Below are 24,077 nucleotides of genomic sequence, written 5' to 3'. Positions count from 1 at the left end.
ATATGCTGGAGGACTTGAAAATCGTGGACGAATCGTAATAAATATCAATTAAATTACCTTTTTTAAAAACAATTTAATTTAATCTCCAGAATTAAATCACCAGATTTACTTTATTCAATTCAATCTACAAAAATCACCCATTCGTATTTCGCTTCAAATTCAATGCAAAATATCCAACTCCTCGCGTTAGACTCTCTCTTCCTCTCTCGAATTTTGGTATTGATTTGACTTTCCCAATATATATATTTATAATAATAAATAATATATCAAATCAAATTATCAAATTAATTAATTAAAAAAACGCTTAATAAATAAATATATATATAAACCCAATCGCCACCCTCTGTATTCCATAATTCTGTTCCTTTACTTGCAAACCTATTCCCTCTCCACCATATTCTCTCCTCCATCTCTATTGCTTCCTCTCCCTTTACTAAACTCTATCCGTACAAACATCCTAATGTCAGTTGAAGCCACCAATCTCAAGATTTTCCCTTCCCAGCTAATGCAAGACAGGTACTTAATCTTCTCAATCATTTTCGATTTCTTGGTTTTTTTGTTTTGTTTTGTTTTGTTTTGGTTTTAATGCTCACGTTTGGAAATCAATATGATATTCGCAGGGATTTGGTGATGGCGCCATGTATGAATCAATCGGGGATCGCTGGTTCTGTGTACAACTCGCAGCCGATGGGCTATTCCGGGATCCCTTTTGCCGCAACTTTGCCGACGAATAAATCATTTTACCAGCAGCCGATGTGCGACTCGGCGCAGGCCAAGACATCCATGAACACGGATAGTGGGCTCACGTACAATATTCCGGCCACAAGAAAGCGTTCCAGAGACGTTGTTAATCAGATTTACAGTACTAATACACATATTTTCCCGGTGGCTATGAAGAACGAGAGTGGCTCCAATTTCCCTTGTTTGTTCGGAGATGATATCTTGCCTCAAGTCCAGCAGTACCAGATGGAAATCGACGCCATTATCTCCCAACATGTGAGTTTTTATTTTTTTGTCATTTATTTTACATGATTTAATGCATGCATGTTGTGGGTGGATGGTTTTTTCTTTGAATAATCCTGATTTGGTTGATTTTGCAGACCAAGAGAATCAGGTTGGAATTAGAAGAGAGGCAGAATAAACAAGCGAGATTGTTGGTGGCGGCGATCGGAGAAGGTGTCACTAAGAAGTTAAAGGAGAAGGAAGATCAAATCCAGAAAATGGGAAAACTTAATTTCTTCCTCCAAGAAAGAGTGAAGAGCCTCTACGTAGAAAACCAACTGTGGCGAGAAATGGCGCAGACGAACGAGGCCACCGCCAATTCCCTCCGGAGCGATCTGGAACAAGTCCTGGCCCACGTCGGCGGAGAGGAGCGTGTCTCCGCCGGAGCGTGCGTCGGCGCAGCCGCGGAGGACGACGTGGAATCTTGCTGTGGCAGCAGCGATCACCGCGAGAAAGATGAAGCCGCCGAAGAAACGTCGTCGCAGAGGAGGAATTGCAAGCGATGCGGCGAGAGGGAATCGTGCGTGTTGCTGCTTCCTTGCAGACACCTCTGCCTCTGCAACGTGTGCGGGAGTGGGTCGCAACAACTCCAAGCATGCCCCGTCTGTAACGCCGCCATGAACGCCACCCTCCATGTTAACATGTCTTCCTAAATAATCCATCCACACAGAAAAAAAGACAGACATTTTGTCATACAAATTTTTTTTTTTTTGGGTAAAAAAAAAAAGAACTTGTAGCTTATTGTAAATCCCTTTTTTTTTTTTTTTGATTCTCAGCAAATTCAATCGTTTATTCTTTTTAGTAGAGTAATAATAATCTCTATAATTTCCCATTTCCATTTTCGATTTATTTCTTTTTAACGTATGCTTCAATCCGTTATAGTGGGAAAGGTATAAACATATTACAATATTCTGCCATGCTTGTTTCTTTTTAAGCCTTTAAACTACACGACTTTTTCTTTTGGCAATAATTTGCAGTAGATGTGAAGAGTAGTAAATTGTTGGGTTCCCATCTCTTTTTAACATTAAAGTCGTGCCCACACGGTCTACTTTTTTCGTGAAACCAAATTTCAGTACCTTTTTTTGTTTCAGATTAAATTATTGTTCATTTTAATACTATATTTATATTATCTTTGTCATATCATACAAGTGAAGTGGTCCAATAGATTTTATAAAAAAAGTTATTATTATTTCCAGGCATCGATTACGAAACACAACAGCATGAGCGTTTGTGCTCATTAATTGGTGATGTCGTATACAATAAAAATCAAAACAAGGTGGCCTCAATCTCCCCCTGTACTCATTTATTGCTTTGCTTGCTGATATTATTGATTTTGGGTTGGCCTGGCCTGGCCTGGCCTGGCCTGGGGACTACTGCACATAAGTTGGTGATATGTCACGAATGCCGATATAAATAAAAATAAAAAATAAAAGTTGCATTGTTTTGGTACCATTATTCCAATGAGTTAATTGCATCCACATTCTATGTAAAAAGTCTAAAAAACATAAAATTCGTGTAAAATTAATAGCATGTTAGAATCTATGTTTTAAAAAAATTAGCATAAAAACAGGGCCCTATGAGAGGGTATAAATGTGCCCGAGTTTGTATAACATAGGGTGAAAATGTGCTACATTTTAAAAAACTGAGGGATGCATTAACCTATTAATATTTCTTAAGGAATTTTATGATTTTTAAACTTTTAATAGGAGATGTGGATGTAATTAACCTTATTCCCAACACATGCATTTAATTATTTCCCCAGCATGAACCAACCATCACTCCCAAACTTTCCCACCCCATTAAACAATCCCCATGCCATCTTTAAACATATTGGATTGAGTCGAAATCGTGAACTATCGAGCGAGATAATTTGAGTTTAAATGTTTTTTTTTCCGGATTTTAGAGTTCAAAATATTTGGTAAGTTAGAAAATTAGAGACAATCTCTGACTTTTTTTGCGTGTACCCAAATTTTAAATGAGGTAGGGGGGGTTAGATAATGCTAATCTAAAAATTTAATTTAACAGTGTAATATTTTGTCCGTCCGTGGTCTATTTGTTCGCACCGTTCGTAGGTAAAATAATATTATCCTATCCTATGCATAGTTTGACGTGATTATGTGCGTAGGGTTGTAATTTATTTATTAGGGGCAGGTAATTGATAGTCACGTCACGCAGTCCAAGTACCAATGAATTTCATATGTATGTATTTATATCTTGGAAAATTTCGGGAATTGTGGGGTACTTGGAAAAAGTTTTAAGTCGTAGTAATTTATCACTATTAAATTCGATAATAAAGGAAGTGCGTGCCGTAGATAAACACGAGATTTTCTTTCTCTGTGATAATAATTTTCAACAATATTTAAATTTAATAATAAATAAGAAAATTTCTGAGTGTACATTTGGGTTTACACGATAGAGTTAAACATATTTAAGGATATTACTCCACTAGTAGTTTTCTTAATATTAATTAATTTTTATGTGCGGAGATATTAACCATTTGATTATAAACGTATTAACTTAAAAATAGAATCTCATTATTAATACCTAATGTTACGCCTTGCACTTCAATTACAAAAATATCTTTAACGTGCGTTTTCTTTTTTTTTTTTTTAAGTGTAAGATTTAAAAATATTAGGTGTAAACAGAAAAGAAAAAACTCTTATGAAATTGTTTCATGGGTTAATTTTATGAGATAAATTTCTTATTTGGATCATTCATAAAAAATATTATTTTTTATGGCAAAATTATTATTTTTTATACTAAATATGAATAAATTTGACTCGTATCACAAAAGTTAATTATATGCAAAGTAATTCTATGCCAAACGGTGATATACGCATAGAATTACTCAATAAACAAACAATGGAAGAGTAAAAGTCGAGGCTTCTTTAGTAACTAATTTATTGTAGTGTGGAAGGGAAAATAAGTTTTTTGATCAATTAATTTGTCCATATTTTGGTTTTGGTCTATTAACTTTTTTGATGTTGGTTTTGGTACATTAACTTTTCATTTTCAGTGATTTTTGGTCCAACTGCATACGTGTCAACTTCTAATTGAACCAAAATGATGACTTGAACCAATAAAAAACTGACACGTATGCAGTTGGACAAAAACTCACCGTAAATTAAAAGTTAATGTACAAAAATCCATATCGAAAAAGTTAATAGACCAAAACCCAAAATAAATAAAATTACTAGACCAAAAAAAGTATTTTCCCTTAATTATATACGCAATACGTATACGTCATCTATTAGTATAAATAAAAAAAACTTCCATCCTCTACTATATATCATAGTCTATATAAGTATTTTATCATACAATAAAAGAGCTATTTTTTGCATTTACCTACGCCATGTAACATCACTCGTTGGACGTGAATAACTTTTATTTATTTGAAATATTTTTATTAACCAATGTAAATAATGCTTACTTATCGATTTGATTTAAGAATGAGGATGAATCAGTAAGTACTAAATTTATTGCTATTAAAACTCAATTATTCAAGTCAATTCAACATGTTTAGTTAATTAACAAAAAATAAATAGCAATAATTTTTCAATATGAATAAATAATCAAACTTAAAATAATTTCTTTCATATTTTGTACAATATGTCTGACAACAAAATAAATGAGAAAATTATTTGTACCTGAAAATGTAGGATAAATTCGCTAAAGTATTTACAATTATGTAACTTTATAAAATTTTAATATATCTAATTTAATATGATTAACATTTATACATATTACATATATATGTGTCCGTTTTCGTAAATTTGTAAAATTAAAGTATGTCAATATATCAAGTTAACGTATCACTCAATCAGTATATGGAATTTTTTTATTCAACTTTGAGTTATAATATAATTTAATCTTTACTCGAAAGTTAAAAATAATCTATAGGTCAACTAAATATATAATAGAAAATAATTAAAAATCAAAATTTTATAATAATTAATGAATACCCATCAAAAGAAGTTATTATTATTTTTAATTTATGGACAATTAAAATATTATAATTAATTTAAATAAATTGATGTCCACACTCTATTTTGTGATATCTATACTCTAATTTATGTATAAAATTTATGTACAAATGAAGTACAAATAATAAAATTGGAGTGTAATTTTTGTTGTATAGTATAATAAAAATTTATTAAAAAAATTAATAAATATGAATTTAAATCTCGTGAAGTTTTTTTTGATAAGAACTCTAATAATAAAATTAATGGTGTTAATTAATAATTGTGATTTTATTGTAAGAAATTTGCAATTGAAAATATATGTTTTTAAAAAATACAAAGAAACGGAAAAACATATGGACGAGAGAAAATGAATTAACTAGTGTTGAAATAAAGATTAAATTTAATAGAAATAAAAGTGAATATGAGTTTGAGATATTTTTCAATCAAATGTCCATCGAATTGAATTAAAGATAATTTTTGACATTTTATAGTCATATCTTTAGCTTTCATTTAATCATATACTTAATAGAATTTCATGTACTTATAAAGTCTAGTGATATTTCAAATATATTTTGGTTTAATTTTTAAAAGTCAAATTTGAATATCATATGATTTTTTAAAACTCTACAAATGTTAAACTTAAAAATTATAAAATTTTTATGAATTAATATATAAAAATTTAGATTGAATACTTCTAGATTTTTAAATTTTACAAAAACTTAATGCGTAGAACTAATACACTCCTTAATGAAAAATGTTACATATATAATGAGAGTTACACATTCACTTTGTAATTTTAACATAATCTCATTTGAAAAAATCATTTAAGAAAATGCATTTAAAATAGCTTTATAATTTCAAACAATGCGTAACCATATGTATAACTTTGATTTTACATATAACACTCTTGTTTTAATTTGATCAAGACTCGTAGAATCTATTCCTACTTGCATCAACTCGGTTGTTTCTTCTCAAACTATTAAACTAATTACCTATTTCACCGAAAACACGAAAATGAAGGCGATTACTAAAGCAATTTACAAAACAAGCTTATTCACTACTTAGGGGAAAAAAAAAAGAACTAAAATCTTCCAAATACATTTATTGCGACCTATCTATGTATGTACGTATCAACAGTGGACCAAAAGAAAATGGCATAATGAGGGTGAAACGGGGCATTAATTGATTTGTGGTGTTATCCCAACAATGAAGACAAAAATGTCAGTAGAAGAAATTCACAATTTCCTTCAAATCTGGTGGCTCTCCTTTTCCCCAAAATAATTATGACTTTTTTTTTTTTTTTTTTCCTTTTTCTTCATGGGAATTAATTTCATCTTTGTCTCGCATTCACATATTTCCTTTCAACCTCTGAATCAAATTCCTCTCTGGATTCTTCGAGCTTTTCAAATTCTAACACAATTTGACCACCCTTTGGGACTCTTTGTCCTCTCTTTGCTCTTATCGCCTTCCTTATTCAACAAAACAATTATATATAATTTATTATATATTAATATTATACAAATTTTATGTCCATTGTCATAATCATTGTTATCCAATGTGTAATGATAGCTAGGGTGGACCAACCCAATTCCTAGAGAACTTTTTTTTTTAAAAAAAAAAGCTAATAAATTCATGTACTTTTTTCGTCTCAATTATGTAGATTTTTTTTTTTTTTTGCAGCAATTAAAAAAATATCATCGAAAAAATATATTATATACAAACCTCCTAATTTATCTGTATTCATTTCATTCAAAAAAATGATTGAATATTTTTCAATTATATATATATAATCAACGGCATTGAATTGATGAGAATGGCATGATTCGAGATATTGAATGAACACGAGGCGTGCATGCATGTGGCTCAGAAAAGTGTGACACTATTTATCTATGTAATTATCTTTCATTCATTTAATTCATACAATAATATGCACATATTAGCCCCCACAACGTGTGAATTCAATACATTTACGCTTGTATAGCCACTTTGAAAACGAGATGCAATGCACAGCAAACGTCGATGTATGGGGTCAGATTAATTGTGCCCATTTTCATGCAGCCAAACGACTCCAATAATATATACACTGATACGTTGGTTTCATCTTTCTTGGAACCGATGCCAAATGATGTATATTTTTTCTAGATTTTTTTTTATTTTATGAAATTGAAATAATAAGACCATTGTCTTCACTTTTCATGTTATGCCTGCGTTTTACGAAATTATTTTGCACGTCTCCTATTTACACAACTATTTATTTTTAATCTAAATTTCCATGTCTCCTAAAAAGTACCTTATTATTTTATCATTCTATTTGAATATAATATATCTTTTATCGTTCACAATCTTAGAAGAGATTATCATCAAAATCAACATTTTTTTGTTAACAAAAAATCGAAAATTTGTGCAATTCTCATATTAACTTTTTTTGTTTTTTTGTTTTCCTAGAAAGAAACCATCCTCTGAAAACAATAACCCTAGAAAATAGATTGACGTTGCAATTTTATTCGTTCCACATCAGATTTCGCATTCACCACATAGGCTTCCCAATCTCTATTTCATATCAGGAGTGTAACTATTAAATCAAAAATAGTTCTCTTGATCTTACGGATTTATATTTATATGACGGGTCAACTCGTTTCAATTTTGGACATAAAAATAATATTTTTCATTGATCATGTGACGTCATGAGTTATTTCACAAATAGACTTGTGATCAGATGATTTTATCATGTGTCATATATTCATAATTACTTACGTAAAAAATCAATTAAAGTGAAATAAATATAACTTAAAGAATAAAAACATACAAATAGACGAATTTAGAGATAGTGCAGTCAATTCTCGGTTTCAAAATATTAGTGATGCATATGCAGAATACTGCCCAAGAGTCAGCAACAGTAAATACATACAATACATAGATACCTGCCACACAAGGTGTTTTTAAAGATGGTCACTTATTGGTGGATGAAATATTAAATACGAATTTAATTATCGTGGCCTAAATTCTTATATTATATTATTATTATCATCAGTATATATTAATAAAAGTCTCCTTTTTGAATAATGAAATGTGGTGGAAAGTGGTATTTGGATTTGTCAAAACCTAGTGGATGGCGACTTCTTCAATAATTTAGCTCACGTATCTCAATTTATTTCTTTTTTTGGTTAATTAACTTAATTATATTTGGTTCCATTTATCTACATACACGTAACGTCACAATGGAGCATGGAAAAATATATATTTATATATATGTCACAAATTGAGCATGGAAATATAATATATTTATACATATATATATATATAGATATATATATATACACGGCCGAGTCGATTAATATAGTATAAAATTCGGAAATATGAGAAATAATTATAAATATGAATTGATTCCAAATCTTTTATGACAAAGTTTCAGAACATAATTATTACTTTATAGGAAGATATTATACAATATAAATATTTATTGTAAGAGAGAGCTGGATGTAATGCACCTAAATCAAATCGTACGTATGCTTTGTGATTTCAATTCCTCGACAACGATGTAAAGCAAATCTTGCACATTGTGGGTCCTAGTAATTATTTATCTATTATAAAAAAAATTCAGAATAATTCCATAGTTTCTATAAAATTATATAAAATAAATTAATAATATACTTGACAAGAATAATTCCCCGGTCCCTACTCATCATTTTCTGTCTACTTGATTGAGTAATTGGACCCCTACGAAATTTTTGGTTGACTTGTTCATATTGTATACTATGCTCTTCCCCTCCCCCAATAATATTAAAATCATCCCACCACTAATTCTCCAGATTTGTGTCAAATTGTCAAGAAATCAAAGCTAGAACCTTCTAGGGTTTATTATATACGTCTATGTGTTCTCCCTTTAAAATTTTACATTGCTCAGATGCACAATTCGACTCGAATTCCATCAAATCAATACTCCATCGATCTGAGTATCAATCTTATACAATCGATATCGGTGTCGAACTTTTTTACTTCGAAAATTAGAGTTGATGTCGAATGATTGAACTAAACATAATTCGATGAACGACAATCCTTGGTTCGTTGGAATCAATATTTTACAAAAGAAAACATAAAAAGTGGAAGACAAATAATTTAAAGGGGGGAAGGGGGGGGGGGGGGGGGGGGGGGGGGGGGGGGGGGGGGGGGGGGGGGGGGGGGGGGGGGGGGGGGGGGGGGGGGGGGGGGGGGGGGGGGGGGGGGGGGGGGGGGGGGGGGGGGGGGGATTAAAAAAGCATAGATTATCCCCCCACACAAGGCCACTGCCACAATGATTTTGACACCCGAACCTCATTTATTGTACTAGTATAACTATTATACGTATTCCCACTAACGGGCCCCATGAATTGACCCGAGGAAGAATCCCATTATTTCAGCCCATGTTTCTGTACTGAAAGGGGCCGTGGGCCCGTTCTTGAAAAGGAATCAAATATGGGTGTGTCACCTAAAGTAATTCACACCCTTATTCACTTCTGTTTAGCGGTTTTGGGGCAAGAATATTAAATATATATTAGAGAAATTTAGATTTTGTGGTATGATCGTTGTTTTGTAAAAGTGATTAAATTTATGTAATTATCATGATATATGCAAATTTTGATTTTGATCTTTGTCTTATGTTATGTTCCTATTTTTTGAAAAACGAAAAAAAAAAATGTTCTTAGTTTTCTATTTGTTTTTTGTAATATATTTTTGATTCCATCATTGATTTGGATGGATGAAAATGGACAAATGCAGAGTGGAGAATTAAATGGAATTGATTCAATTTAAGAGAAATGGGACCCGGGATTTGAACCCTAGCTTTTTTTGGTCATCATGGTTCGGGGACACCATTTCATATCTTAGTCCCATCATCCTTAAATTCGTGTCTTCATTCCCACCCCACTTCTTTTTAATCAAGGAAATGAATAATAAATCTTAATTAAATAAATAAACCAAGTCTCTTTTTTTTTTAATGGTTAGAGTTCCACATGCATATGGGGTCAAGATTTGAATTTGTACATATATTTCGAGTAGGGAGCAATCCATCGTATAGTTTTCCTTTTTTTAAAAAAAAAGTTCTCCCCAAAAAGTAAGAACATGTAAATTTGATCATAAATGGATTTATTTATTTATTTTTACGCTTTGCATCTTATCACATAAAGAAGAGTAAAGAAAAAAAAAGAGAGACTCGAAAATTTCAACATTTGGATGATTTTTACCCTTTCAAAGATGATAAAAGTGTGTAGTGTGGGCATATAAAGAAAAAGGAGACCTTACAAGATTGTTGGTTAGCTTTGTTTCCAAGAATATATCATCAAGTGTTTGTTAAATGGCTTTGCATATTCTTTAAGTATAAAAATAGATGACCCCTCAATGAATGAGTTCCCTTTTGAATTTCCATGTATTTGGTCATCGAGTACCAAAAAGTTGATGCAACTAAAGGCAAATGAATTTGCTTTCTTGCTCCAAAGTTGAATCTCAAAATTCCAACTAGGAAGCCATATTGAAATTGTGTAGCTTCTAAAACAATAAAATTATATTTAAAAAAAACACTAAAGAATAAAGCCATCATCCACAGGAGTCTACTCCAATTAACTTTTTCCTTTCGGTTGGTGCACACATCACATTCTCCCCTTAAAAAGAACAATATCAGATTTTAATAGTGAAATCACTTAGTGGATGCCCCAATTTCTGTTTTAACCTTTTTTTTTTCCTTTCTTTTTTCTAGTACCAATAAGTGGCACAAATATCATGTTTCAACAACATTGGAATAAGTACCCATTTCTTGATTTGTATAAGTGGATTGGATGGATACATCACTTTTCTTTCTTTAAACCAATTAGTGAAACCATAAATTATTACACGCACATTTTTCTCTTTGGGAGCAAAAAGATATTCCCACCAAAAAGGCGTGTCTAATGGACACCACTCGTGTATAGTTTCGTAATCTCCTTTTTCTCTATTTTAGCCTCCCAAGTGAGAATATTTTTTAACCTAGCTTTCCACTTTTGTACGAAAATATAATTTAAATAAAAAAAAAACAGGTATACCGACAGTATTTTTTTAAAAAAATTAACTATAAGTGAAATATCAGTGAATCAATTATTAAAACATATATTTTTTAAAAAAAAGAATTTCACGTTTTCGACCCGAATTTATTTAATTTTTTTTTTTAGATTTTTGTATTGCATTCATCATTTTGAATTTGTTCCATTTATGGGCACAAACAAGAAAATTATTGTTATTCATGAGAATCATTTATTCAACGAGGTGTAATTTTTTTCCTTTTTATTGCGTCGAACAACTATTTGGTAGACATCATGTACAAGTTCATTTATTTGTGTGCACAAGTGGTCTTTGCAAATAGCCATTATTACAGCCCAAAATTTCAATGAAAGATATATTGTGAAATGATCTCATAAATATTTATCAATGAGACGAATTGATTCGATCCTTATGCAAAATAAAAAATAATATTTTTTCATGGTCGGTTAAAATATTAAGTATGTTCCCTACAAAATTAACTAACAATTTCTGTAAATATATGAGCAAGATGGTTAATGAGATCCCACAGGGTAATACTCAAATCATGCATCCAATAATTTATATCTCTACACATGACTATTAATGATATATTGTTGATATGAAAAATAATCAGACATTAGATTTTTGATTAGGATAATACTATTTTATAATAAAGTAGGTTGAACTCTATGTCATTATCTATTTTATAATAAAGTAGGTTGAACTCTATGCCATTACGCCCTACGGCGTAGGATCCGATTGAATTAAATTTAATGGGCCAAACATGAGATCCTTTTACCGATTTTCTGTGGCCACGTTAATTGCCGAACGTGTGAGTTTAGACGGATCGAAGGTTTAAAAACTCTCCCTCGTGGGCTCCAACTCATTTATTACAGTTGGAAGCCCAAAATTTTATATGGGCCTCCGTTTGATAAAAATCTCTTAACTGGTCTGTCATAGATGATATCTTCATTATATTGGTAGAAAGCTTGTGATTAGCCCTTCTTTAATGGGCTTTAGTTCTAAAGAATACGAAACAGAGGCCCAAGTATCGAACACATACACGGGCGCAGCGCGCTCGTCAACAACTTTACTTGGTCAATGTATGAAATTCATATGTTATATTAATGTGAACTTTATTCTCTAAAACTATCATCAATATTGTTTTTTTTTTTAAAAAAAAACTATCATAAATATTCACAAAATTATTTCTTTCCAAAATTTAATTTTATAGGCTACTTGCCCAACCCTTTATATTAGAATCGTATCACTTTGCCCTTGAACAATCAATTAAAATCACCTATACAATTTTATTTTATTTTTTTAAGGCAAAGATGAATTATTTGTAGTTTTAACAAAATATTTAGTTGTTTAAAAAAAAATTTATTTAGTTGATAGTAACAACATATTTCAAATATTTTAAACAGTGCAGCAGTCTAAATCCTATGGTTCGATCGTTATCTTACTAGTGACAATTTTTGTAACCTGACAATTGTATTTTTTATAATTAAAAAATTAAACCACTTCCTTTAAGTTAAAAATATGTAATTGATAAAATCAATCAAATATCTACGTTTATTACTTACTTTCATTAGTTTAAATATGATTTCACAATCATTTTTATTTCAGGAATCTTTTTATTAGGATACAATGCGTACTAATTTTCTTACTTTTTTAAATCAATCAAATTTATTTAAACAAAAGAAATAAATAAATCATATAATTAATCATTAATAAATATTAAAGGAGAGCAACATGAAACAATTAATATATTGAAATCAAGTGGATACTATGCATTAATTTAATGATATCAGTAATAATATAAAATGTCGCCAGCAGTAGCTAATTTAAAAATATTATTTGATGACATGGAACAATAAAAATTCGAACTGATACGTGGAAGACACGTCATTCTAGGCAAACGAAAACCTCTTCCTTTACGTTGACCAAACCGAGGTTAAAATAAGGTGGGACACACGCCACCCTCCGCCAAATGCAAGCCGACAAAAGCACACCTATTTCCCCAAAACACCCTCCGTCTCGATACGAAATCACTCCAAATTCCCCCTCTATGCAAGGATAAAAACGACTTTTACTCCAATCATCACGGTTCACAAAATCTTCCATCAACGGGAGCCCATAAAATCTGCACTAAAAACTAAAAACATTTCCCACATGCACCAATCAATGGCCCAAATCCCCACAAAATCTCTGCTAATATTCATCTTCCTCTTCCTGTCTCTCTCGCAGCCGCATGCTTCAGTCGCCGCAACCTCGCCGCCGCAATGCAGCTCGGGAACGACCGGCGAATGCCGCGACAAGGGGAAGGCTTTTGTCCTAAAACTAGTCGCCATCGCTGCGATTTTCGCCACCAGCATGATCGGCGTTTGCCTCCCATTCTTTTCTCGGAAGATCACAGCTCTTCAATCCGATAAAGATCTGTTCATACTGGTGAAAGCATTCGCATCCGGAGTAATTCTCGCCACTGGGTACATGCACGTGATGCCGGACTCGTTCGACTGCCTCACGTCAGATTGTTTGCCGGAGAATCCATGGAGAAAGTTCCCTTTCACTACATTCGTGGCCATGCTTTCTGCTATACTCACTCTCATGGTGGATTCATACGCCATGAGTTATTACAGAAAGCATCGTTTCCCAGAGAATGATCAAACTGATGAAAACAACAAAAATGTGAACTTGGAATCTCAGGATTTCAAAGTCAATGACAATATCGATGCATCTCAGTTGCTGAGATATCGCGTGGTTGCACAGGTAAACACTAAACATGCATAACTTTCTTGAGTCCATGAATGCTTGAAATGAATGATAATTTATTCGCTACAAAACGCAGGTTCTGGAACTGGGAATCGTCGTGCATTCGGTGGTGATCGGGCTTTCGATGGGGGCATCTGATAATCCATGCACAATCAGGCCCCTCGTTGCTGCTCTTTGCTTTCATCAACTCTTTGAAGGAATGGGTCTAGGTGGATGCATTCTCCAGGTAACAGTCTGATAAACAAATTAAAAATAAAAGAGTAAATTGTTTTTTTGGTCCTATATGTTTATCACGATTTCGGTTCTCTATATTTTCAGATGTCAGTTTTAGTCCGATATCTTTGTTTTTTTTTGACAATTTGTCTTTTTTCTGATATGACTTTGATGTGGCCCCAATGTAGTGCTTCTGTGGAGCTGACATGTATAAAGTCACGTAAACATTTTCGAAAAAAAAGATTAAAATTCCCAAAAATTAGGACTAAAACTGAAAGAGTTATTTGCATCAACACTCATGTGAAATATTAAAAATGCATATTTGACCCCTGTAAAATTAATTTTTAAATCTATTCAACCTATAATACACAATTTTTATTAAAATATAATTATAAAATATTTATCAAACATTTTTCGTCTTTTTAAATGAATTTCCTTACTCCGGACCCCTGATTTCACAGGCGGAATATGGCTTAAAAGTGAAAGCAATAATGGTGGTGTTTTTCTCGGGGACGACTCCGCTGGGAATTGCCATGGGACTTGGACTGTCGAATGTGTATAGCGAAAACAGCCCGACGGCTCTGATCGTGGTGGGGCTGCTGAACGCATGTTCGGCTGGATTGCTGAACTACATGGCATTGGTGGACTTGTTGGCATCTGATTTCATGGGCGTGAAGTTGCAGAAGAGCATGAAACTTCAAACATGGGCTTATGTTGCTGTTCTGTTAGGGGCTGGAGGCATGTCTCTTATGGCTAAATGGGCATAGAATAGAAGAAATGTATCCAAATGTATGCGATCCAATTTGCTCATCAAAGATAAACTACTTTATTATCAGAGATACATACATACATACATACATATTCCATGAGTTCAATTCACTGCATTAACCGTTTGTTAATTAACAATATCGGAGAACTGAATTGAGAGAAACATCAAACCCAAAACCAAATTATTTAATTCCATATATAAATGTTGAAGTTGAAGTTTAAGTTTATATATAGTATTCGGTTTCGGATTATATATGTCAAAATTGAATTGGTAGAAAAAACTGAAATTTAATTCAAATAATAATTTTGGGCAAAAATTTAAAAAAAAATGGCTAAATTTTTATTTAGATTATAAATTTTATGAAATGATATCTGCGGAATTAAGAATCACTTTTGTTAATTGTTAGTCGATTGTTATTTATTTAATGTATATATAATTTATATTTAAAGGTTTTGAATTAAAAATAATATATTATATTTTAATTAGAACTAAATTGACGGAAAAATACGCCTGGAAACAGGACCTAATATTTTATAATTTGGATGTACGTACAAAAAAATATATGTTCTATGATCCATCGGCAGTCTATTAATAGTTTACCAACTATGTTAGGCTTCTCCAACCACAATCTTTTTTTGGTGCAATTCTGTATTAAAATAATGTAATTTTTGCACCATATACAACATTCATATTCAATTTATTTACTTCAAATCTTACCCCAAAAAGAATATTCTCATAATATTCCTTTTTTATTTTACATAAATTATTTCTTTTTTATTTAATATCTTTTTATAAATTTAATAATATAATTATGATTAATTTTTATTATAAAAATAATATTATTAATACATGTAATTATAATAATATTTAAATTACTAATGTAAATTTTCATATATATTAATAAAATTATGTTATACAAATTAAAACACACATATTATTAAAATTGATAAATTATTAAACATAAAAAATAAAATAAGGAATTAGACATCTGACTATAATTAAATTGTGTTTGAATATTTAATTATTCAAATTAAATAAATAAACATACATTATTTTCTACTAAAATTTAAATATCTAACAATTAATTATTATTTATAATAACTAAAAACAAATAAAAGAATTAAAAAAAATTAAAAAGGGAAAAGTTTGCAACAAATTTTGGTGCGAGCAGTGTTGAGCACCAAAAATAGCGTTTTCTCAGGGTTGTAGATGCTTACTAATAACTAAATCTGTAATGGAAACTTTGTTTGCTTTGTCAACAACTTTGATTGCCCAAACTTTATACAACCTGCACTTGAACTTCGAGAACTTCTCTCGAGTACTATTTAGATTCAGTGTTATGCATTAATATTTTATCCAAATATTAATTTATTATCCATGTATTATGCATCTTGTATTATCATCATATCCACAAGTTTTCAAAAAAAAAAAAAAAAATCAGATCCATGAGTCAAAGATGTCTTGATGTATTGTCAATCATTGGATTATAGTGGTTTCATTTTATCCCAATACAAAAGTTATCCTACATAAGAATAATTTCTCTCCGTGTATTTATTTGATTAGTTAGGTCTAATAGTATCTGGCCCCTGTCCCGAAAATCTTAATTTTCACAAAACCCTTATAAATATTTAATAGACTAATATTGCCTTGAATTTTTAAAATTTTTGCACACAACTCCCTTCGACCCCTGTAATAATTGCACGCGCAGAAGTGCATATATTTATGGACTTTTGGTTTTTCTTTTTTGCACCTGATTTGACTCTATTGCCCTCATTTTTAGAAGTAATATAATTACTCTTTTATTTTTCTTACCAATAAAAGGACTATATTCGGGAAAAAAAACTTACGAAATGTGGACCAATTAATTAATACAAAATAAACAAAAAATGTAAAAAAAAAATAATAATTGGGGAAGATACGAGAAGGGCATGCGAATGAATATTCAATTCTAAGTATATTATACGACAAATATTCCTGTTAATTAGAACAAAACGAAAAAACTAATATAAGAATTAATTTAAAATATCTAAGGAAAGCACACATGTCTAATATTGAATGTAAAATTTTTAATTTACAAAATATTATCAAAGTTTGGGAAAATATAAAATATTTTTATTATTAAAAGTAATATAATTATGTTATTGTTTATATATTTAAACAAAATTAGAATAATATATCCTCCGATGATTAAAGACAAAGTTTTTATAATTTAAAATTTTAGTATAAACTATATATATATATATATATATATATATATAATATTATACTGTTAAAAACTAAATATTATAACTAATTTATATTTATTTTGTTTTTAATTTGAAGAATGTTAAAATATAAATATTTTAACTATGATAAATAATATTTTATTTTAAAATAAGAATTTAGGAAGTAGCTATATTTTTTAAATAAAATATTATGATTAATTATAAAATTAATATTTTAATTTAAAATTTAAAACTATGGGATAAAAAATTTAGAACGTTAAAACCATGCATAACTTATTTTGAAAATTTGAAAATAACATATAAATTAGGATGAAAATTGAATTAAAAATTAATATTTAATTTTATAAATTTTTATATTAATGAAATTTATGTGTTTAATTGTAATTTTTTGAGTAATAGATATTTTAGACAACCAATTTAAAAATTAAAATTATTAATGAATTTATCAAATATATATTTAATCAATTAAAGAGTAACATTAATCGTATAATATATATAATTTGAACCTGAAAAAGTTTTTAACATGATTTTATTTTATATATATTGTATTTAGTATTTGTATTTGTATTTTTAATAATGATTAGATATTTGGACAGATATATATTATTTCAAAGTTATATTACATAATCATGAGAAATCATTAAATATTGATACAAAGTGATATTATCAAAGTTTTCACCAATATTGATATCTGGAATTATGTGTCTCAAGTTTTTAAATGTAATTTTTTTTATAGAATGAAGATCAATGAAGATTTAAGAATATAAGTTTTTGAAAAAAATACATCCAAACATGGTATAAGGAAGAAAAATCATATTTATTCACAAAGATGGTATTTGGGTCAAATCATGTCAAAATACATTAAAATATTATAGATAATTATTCACAGCGCGTGCAATTACAACATAAGACGGAGAGGTGTTGTGTGCAAAAATTTTAAAAATTTAAGGACATATAAGCCTATTAAATTTTTATAAAGGATTTTGTGACAATTAAGATTTTCACAAAGGGTTGGGTGCTATTAACCCGATTTCCTTACTAATCGATTCACTAAAACAACTTTCTAATCAAACCAAAATACCAAGTCGATCAATTTATAGTGTCCAGTGCTTTCTTTTAAAAAGAAACTGGCAAATGCTATTATATACTGGTGAATGGTGATAACCAGAATTAAATGCTTCAAACAATTAAAATCAATAGTTTACAAAACTAAATATCTAACTATCGAACAAATATATATCTCGAACAAATTAATATTTTCAAATTAAATCGATTCTGCTGATTTTTATTTAATCCAAAATTTTGCTAACCCTAACAAAATTACAATTTTAGTCAAATGTGTTTACATCTTTACGATTTTGTCATTTATATCGACAAAGTTCACATTTAATCCCTTTTTTTAATTACTATTTTTAGTTTTTTTTTTTTAAAAAAAATATGAGTCCAGCATTATGTTAGCACCACATCATTTGTAACATACAAGTCACGTGAGAAAAAAAATACCGAAATTGCAAAAAAAAAAAAAAAAATTGGTGGACTAAATTGAAACTCGATAACATGAAAAACCAAAATCGAAAATAAACAAACATGTAAAGTGTTTGTTGTCTCCGGACTTGTTCCCATTAATTTGATTGTATCCAAGAACTTGATCGGATCCAGCTTATAGCCACGCATCCTTCAATAATACATGAAAAAATTATTGTCTTTTTACCACAACTTTTTCAAAGTTGCAATCTTAGGACAGCATAGCTGACACATTTTAAGCAATACATGGCACATTTTGGCTTTAGACAAAGAAGAAATAATGGAATACCATTTTTTTTTCTCCAAAATAAGACAATAAAGAAAAATACAAAGCTCCACACCGTTTCTTTATCTACAAAATATTGTTTACAAAAATCAATTGAGGCTCAAAACCAGCACAAGCTAGTTGCTATACAACAAACATAAAAGCGCTGCATATAAAATGACAGGGACTTTACTATATCTTATTTTATATGCAAATTAAAGATATGTTTGAAAAAAAGTAACGTCTGTTCATGGAAATGGATCCAGTGAATTGGTGGTGATATGCGAAATAAGCTCCTCGGCCGTCCATGTCACGTCGCAAAGCCTGCCTAGGCAACCAAGAACCCCTTTATCCGAAGGCCGGGACTTCGCAAAGTAATCTGATACAAAATATTTCAAATCACATTAATATTTACTCAGTTTTCAATTAAATCTTTGATAGTTACTTGGAACATATGAAAAACAAAGTGGAAAGAAAAGGGATCCATGAGTAGTCTAACCTGTGCCCTTTGTGAGAGTCAGCAGAGAAAATGAAGCAAGAATCCTTTCCTCGAGAGCCCTGTCATAGTTTAAGGATTGTATCAACTGTGGCACAAGGATTGAGCATGCTGCATATTGAAGCTCTTTATCTCCGAGGAGACGGAAGCCGCTGCTCATCCAGCACACTGTCACCAGGCTTGCTCTTGCAAGACATGGGATTCCATTGCCTATTGAATTCGAGAGTGAAGAAACTAATCTTGTGTTTCCCCTACTAAGCAACACCAATGCTGCTTTTCTTTGCAGATTTTCCCTCGTTTTATCCTCTTCGCCCTGATAATTCGAAGGATTAGATTAGACAAGACTAGTTTATTAGTAAAACAAGAGAAGGAAAGAACAAAATAAATTTGTTGCTGATAGATACCAGGTTTAGGAATCCATATATATCAGAATCCGTTCCATAACATGGAGTTTCATTGTTCTCGTCGAAGCCTGCTTTTCTTAACAGCCATTTCTCCACCTCTGGCTCTCCGGTGTACGAAAAATGCCCGCCCAGAATCAACAGTGCTCTTGCTGTTTGCTCTTGCACTTTCTCGTCGAACACCCTATAATCTAACGCTTTTACTATTGCATCTATTGCCTCTTCTCTGTATATACTGCATTCCGAAGGATCACCCTGGAACCATACAAGCAGTTCATATAAAGAAGTACTTTACATTCTAATTTTTTTTTTAATATTAAGATTGCAGTGAACTCACCATAAGATCTAGCTGTAGCAATATCACTGCAACGATGGGACGATCTTGTACTCGCGCCTTTTGGAGGTGTAGTAACAAAATGCGCATCGCGTTTAAGCAGTCCCACCCTTTTGTTAGCGCGCTTAAGGACTCCAATCTTTGTTTTCTCCTGGTATTGCAAACAATCATGTCAAAGCTGCCCACCATTAAAACGAACAACTCGAACATAATGATTTGAGATTTTGAAAAACATACCTGCTAAGGCAAAGTGACTCTATCAGTAACTCAAGAGCACGCGCTTGAGAGTTTGTGTGCTTCCCTAGAACTAAGAGTGATAAAATAGTGTCTTTCCTCAAGTTTTTGGCTAAATAGTGTCGACAACTTCCATCAGCTTGAACGCAATAATAAAGAACAGAAGCAGCTTCACTTTTCTCAAAAGTGTTCCCTTCCTCCATTCTCCTTACTAATAAGCCTAACCCTCCGAGTGAAATTATCTGTCTAGCATTCTCAAGATTTTTATCTTCGTTAAAACCGGTTAAGAGTTGGTCTAGGAAGTAATATGCCGCTTCATGAGGACGGCATTTTACAGTGAATAAGGTCTGCACATGGTCACCGAATTCCAAAACTCGAAGAACTAGTGGAATCCACTCCGACGATATCATCTGTTTTGCCTTTGGTTTCACTAAATAAAGCAAAACTGCAGCTTTTAGGAATAGGCTGCCACTTCTCAACAGTCTTACCGAAACATCAAGCTGTGGATCCGAATTCAATATGAATTGTCTAACGGTTTCACTCTTTGTAGCTAACTCTGCCAAAATTGATATAGCCAGTTCCAATATCTCATCTTCGTTGGAAACAAACAGAACTTCCATTATCCCTTGTATAACAGATGGTTGTGACAACGAATTTTCGATTCTTGGATCTCCATGAGAATTCAACCAGCATTTGCTAATCAAGCGGATAGCCATTTCACAGTCACTCAAGCTCTCTGAAGAGCAAACAGTGGCAATAGCACGGGTTACCTCATCTGACTCAATATAATTCATAATTCCATCATTCTTGAATTTCTCATAATTCTTCGGCAAATTATTTCCCTTTATAAAACACTCTACTGGTTCAGTCCGGCAAGCTAAAAACCGGAAATAATCGGTTTTCTGACTGTCCGACCGTAACTCAACGTTCTGTATTCCATAACTTTGACTCGACGACATCAACTGAACCATGGCTTTCTTCTGTCAATATATATGAACAAGATTATTACGCACTATATAACTAACAGTATCTTCCTAAAATTTAAATACTATGAGATTATACTCTTACTCACATCATCTTCTAGGCTACTAATATTTTCTTCCTCCGAATCCCAATTGTTTCTCGAAGCTCCATTCCTATTTTCGAGGTCAATAGACCTCCCCTTTGGAATGGGGCCAAACACTTCTTGATATCTATAAGGATTAAAGAAATGGTAAATGCATACTAAAAGGACGAAACTTTTTTACTTTTTAATATGGAGATAATTGGTGCAAACTTACAGTGATTTACTGCTCAAAGAGAAATGAGAATTGGCCGAATCTGCAGATCTCCTTCTTGAACGGGTATTGCTCAGTTTTGAAGGCAAAGGGATTGAAGGAACAGACGGGGCTTGAGCGCCAATTTTAAGCCACTCTTTGTAGTACATAGCGAACTTCATTGTCCCATTATCCATCTGATCATTGTATAGCTCGTTCAAAGCTTTAATCTTTTTCTCCTTTTCGTCATAATCGGAACCAGAAAGAAAGTCGAGCTCTTTAGTGTACCAAATCTTGAGATGGAGAAGGTGGGGAAGAAAGAAATGCTCCCAAAGTTCTGGAAGCAAGTGCGTTCGAGCAAGAAACGGCGAATCACAGAAAACCTGCAGCAGATGCCGAGCTGAAATTCTGTCGTTTCTTGCGGTTTTGTAGACTATCGATAAGTAAAGCTGCGCGCAAGCGGAGAGATAAGAATTGGGTGTTCCACAAGTTGAGGCATTATTTCTGGAATTCTTGGGATTCAGCGATGCTACGAAATCGAAAAGTTTGATTGATTTTTGCAAAGAATCTAAATCCATCCCCTTCTTGGTGTCGTACTTCTCAACCAATCTTTCTATGCTCTGAATTCCCAACTCCATGTGGGCAAAAACGTCGTTATCCGAATGTTTCTTCCTCCTCGCGAAGCAAGAGTAGCACTTCTCTCGTATGCTCTCGCGGAAATTCTTGTCTCTCAAATACTGCCCAACGTATCCATTCAAGATTGATATCATAGCCTTAATCGCAACATCATCAATGGCGGGCTCCTCTCTGCTGCGAACCACCACTTCTGACACCGACCTCGTGTAGTTGGATCTTTCGGAGCCCGACCCTCCTCTTCTTGATGAAAAAATAGAGGAACCCTTTTGCGACAGTGCCCTTTCACCTCTCTGGAACGAGGAATCAAAGCTCTTCCTGTCATGGCAGATGTATATAGGAAGCGCAATGGACTCTTCTTGACCATTAACATCTTTAAACTTCACCTTTTTCTGAGGTTTCCGCCATTTCTGGCGCTGAAATCCTTCTTCGGACAGAAGCTTGTGGAGGGATGCCATGGTTTTGGTGAGTTTGCAGTGAAATAATGGGCCTCGCCTGGCTTGAAATAGTAATATCTTTTTAAGTTTCACTGAACGCAGCCTCGGAAACAAATAGATAACAAAACGACAGAGCTATAGACGAATTCCGTGAGCCGATCGAATATCGCGTAAATAGGACAAGAATGACCGGTTGAATTCGATCGCCACGAAAACACACATGTCTAATACTTTGCTACAATAAAATCTTTTTTAACTCCCAAGTTTTGTTCCTTTGAGTCGCAGCTGCCGTTTGAGTGAAAAAAAAAAGTACCAATGATCCGAGATTTTGGATCCCTTTTGATCATACATTTTTCCCGTACTCCAGCGTTTGTGTTGGAGATAAATCGCGCCAACTTCTTGTCTAAAACTCCCATCTTTTGCGCACTCTTCAACTTCTCTAATATCACGGGAAATTTTCAATTTCAATGGGAAGAGATTTTGTATTTTGTATTTTTTTTTTTGCCTTTGTGTTTGTAAAACGTATTCCACGTTGTTTCTTCGATAATCATTGTTTATGCTGTCAACAAAATATTAGCATTAGATACTAGGTCCAACATATATACACACAAACTCATTCTTGCGACACGATCTCATGGATAAAAGAGTTTTTGTGCAAATGAATATGAATACATATTTTCCAAAAAAAAAAAGTCAGGTTCCGAAATAGATTCATTTTTTGAAAAATTGGTTGTCAAACCCGGAATATCATCCAGAACTTAATACTTTAATATCAGTTGAGCTACTAATTACCCAACAACGGAAAGAAAAACGAGAAACCAAAAAAAGGTAAAAGGAAAAAAGGGTGCGACATTGAGCAAGTGGAGGGTGAAGTACTTGGACAAAGGGAAGTGAATGCGTGGGTGGATAGAAAGGTGTGGAGCTCTCAAACTTAGTTGGCCACGGGAAAAAGTAATGCAAACCACACCAAAACCAAAATTTGTCTTCAACCTTAATACACGTGAACTGCTAACTCAGTGGAGGGCCCCGCCTCCTTCATTTCACCAGATTCCCCATTTCTAAGGTCATCTTCTATTTCCCTTTTCATGAAAAACCCAACATAATTCACACTTGCAATTTTCCATGCTTCCACAATTATTCATTTCTTTCTTTTCCAAGAAACCAATTATTCAAATCGCTTGCCCCCATATTGTTCAAACCGTAAAATGTTTTTTTCCCCCCTTTGTAATCAATGCAATGTTGAATTCGAGACCGATTGTACGTACCATATATTACAATTTTAGTAATATGTAATAGTTTTTGATGATATTATTGTTTGGTGATTTTTCATTATGTCCTGTTTTTTTTCTCCTCCTCTCGTTTCTTACAGTCCTATATCGCTTTTTTTTTTGTGTGTGTGTTTTCTACTTTTTATTTGGATTTATCGTACAGAGGATTGGATAAGGCAATACTGGACCAACCTATGCACATACATGCATGCATACATCTAGTTAAGGAAACATGATGGCTCGCTGTCCTGGCCTTATC

At 32.1% G+C, this 24,077-nt stretch overlaps 3 protein-coding genes across 3 annotated transcripts; 2 read left to right on the top strand and 1 right to left on the bottom strand.

The window, feature by feature from the left end:
* Nucleotides 1-354: 354 nt before the first annotated feature.
* LOC140891838 (E3 ubiquitin-protein ligase BOI-like) lies at nucleotides 355-1,850 on the top strand. The gene is made up of 3 exons (XM_073300499.1): nucleotides 355-516; nucleotides 621-996; nucleotides 1,101-1,850. Exons 1-3 carry the CDS (start codon nucleotides 461-463, stop codon nucleotides 1,653-1,655), a joined length of 987 nt encoding a protein of 328 aa, XP_073156600.1. The 5' UTR covers nucleotides 355-460; the 3' UTR covers nucleotides 1,656-1,850.
* Nucleotides 1,851-13,175: 11,325 nt separating this feature from the next.
* LOC140890345 (probable zinc transporter 8) lies at nucleotides 13,176-14,743 on the top strand. Its single transcript, XM_073298100.1, has 3 exons — nucleotides 13,176-13,760; nucleotides 13,840-13,989; nucleotides 14,438-14,743. The coding sequence occupies exons 1-3, from the start codon at nucleotides 13,176-13,178 to the stop codon at nucleotides 14,741-14,743; spliced, it is 1,041 nt and encodes a 346-aa protein (XP_073154201.1).
* A 4,075-nt stretch (nucleotides 14,744-18,818) lies between these two features.
* LOC140887956 (putative E3 ubiquitin-protein ligase LIN) lies at nucleotides 18,819-23,381 on the bottom strand. The gene is made up of 7 exons (XM_073295602.1): nucleotides 21,505-23,381; nucleotides 21,297-21,417; nucleotides 20,228-21,204; nucleotides 19,994-20,141; nucleotides 19,660-19,911; nucleotides 19,259-19,568; nucleotides 18,819-19,138 (listed from the first exon to the last, which is right to left on the bottom strand). Exons 1-7 carry the CDS (start codon nucleotides 22,569-22,571, stop codon nucleotides 19,008-19,010), a joined length of 3,006 nt encoding a protein of 1,001 aa, XP_073151703.1. The 5' UTR covers nucleotides 22,572-23,381; the 3' UTR covers nucleotides 18,819-19,007.
* Between the last annotated feature and the right edge of the window lie 696 nt (nucleotides 23,382-24,077).

The sequence above is a fragment of the Henckelia pumila genome, chromosome 3 (assembly GCF_033568475.1).
Source record: "Henckelia pumila isolate YLH828 chromosome 3, ASM3356847v2, whole genome shotgun sequence".
Taxonomy (NCBI): domain Eukaryota; kingdom Viridiplantae; phylum Streptophyta; class Magnoliopsida; order Lamiales; family Gesneriaceae; genus Henckelia; species Henckelia pumila.
The sequence above is the reverse complement of the archived record's forward strand: the minus strand, read 5'-3'. Positions and strand labels throughout refer to the sequence as shown.

Excerpts from the sequence above, each read along its gene's own strand:
- LOC140890345 (XM_073298100.1), top strand. The coding sequence starts at position 13,176 with ATGGCCCAAATCCCCACAAAATCTCTGCTAATATTCATCTTCCTCTTC. Across the intron at positions 13,761-13,839 it reads GATATCGCGTGGTTGCACAG|GTTCTGGAACTGGGAATCGT; the intron begins GTAAACACTAAA and ends TACAAAACGCAG. Across the intron at positions 13,990-14,437 it reads TAGGTGGATGCATTCTCCAG|GCGGAATATGGCTTAAAAGT; the intron begins GTAACAGTCTGA and ends CTGATTTCACAG.
- LOC140891838 (XM_073300499.1), top strand. The coding sequence starts at position 461 with ATGTCAGTTGAAGCCACCAATCTCAAGATTTTCCCTTCCCAGCTAATG. Across the intron at positions 517-620 it reads TCCCAGCTAATGCAAGACAG|GGATTTGGTGATGGCGCCAT; the intron begins GTACTTAATCTT and ends TGATATTCGCAG. Across the intron at positions 997-1,100 it reads ACGCCATTATCTCCCAACAT|ACCAAGAGAATCAGGTTGGA; the intron begins GTGAGTTTTTAT and ends TTGATTTTGCAG.
- LOC140887956 (XM_073295602.1), bottom strand. The coding sequence starts at position 22,571 with ATGGCATCCCTCCACAAGCTTCTGTCCGAAGAAGGATTTCAGCGCCAG. Across the intron at positions 20,142-20,227 it reads GAGTCACTTTGCCTTAGCAG|GAGAAAACAAAGATTGGAGT; the intron begins GTATGTTTTTCA and ends TTGCAATACCAG. Across the intron at positions 19,139-19,258 it reads GACTCTCACAAAGGGCACAG|ATTACTTTGCGAAGTCCCGG; the intron begins GTTAGACTACTC and ends ATTTTGTATCAG.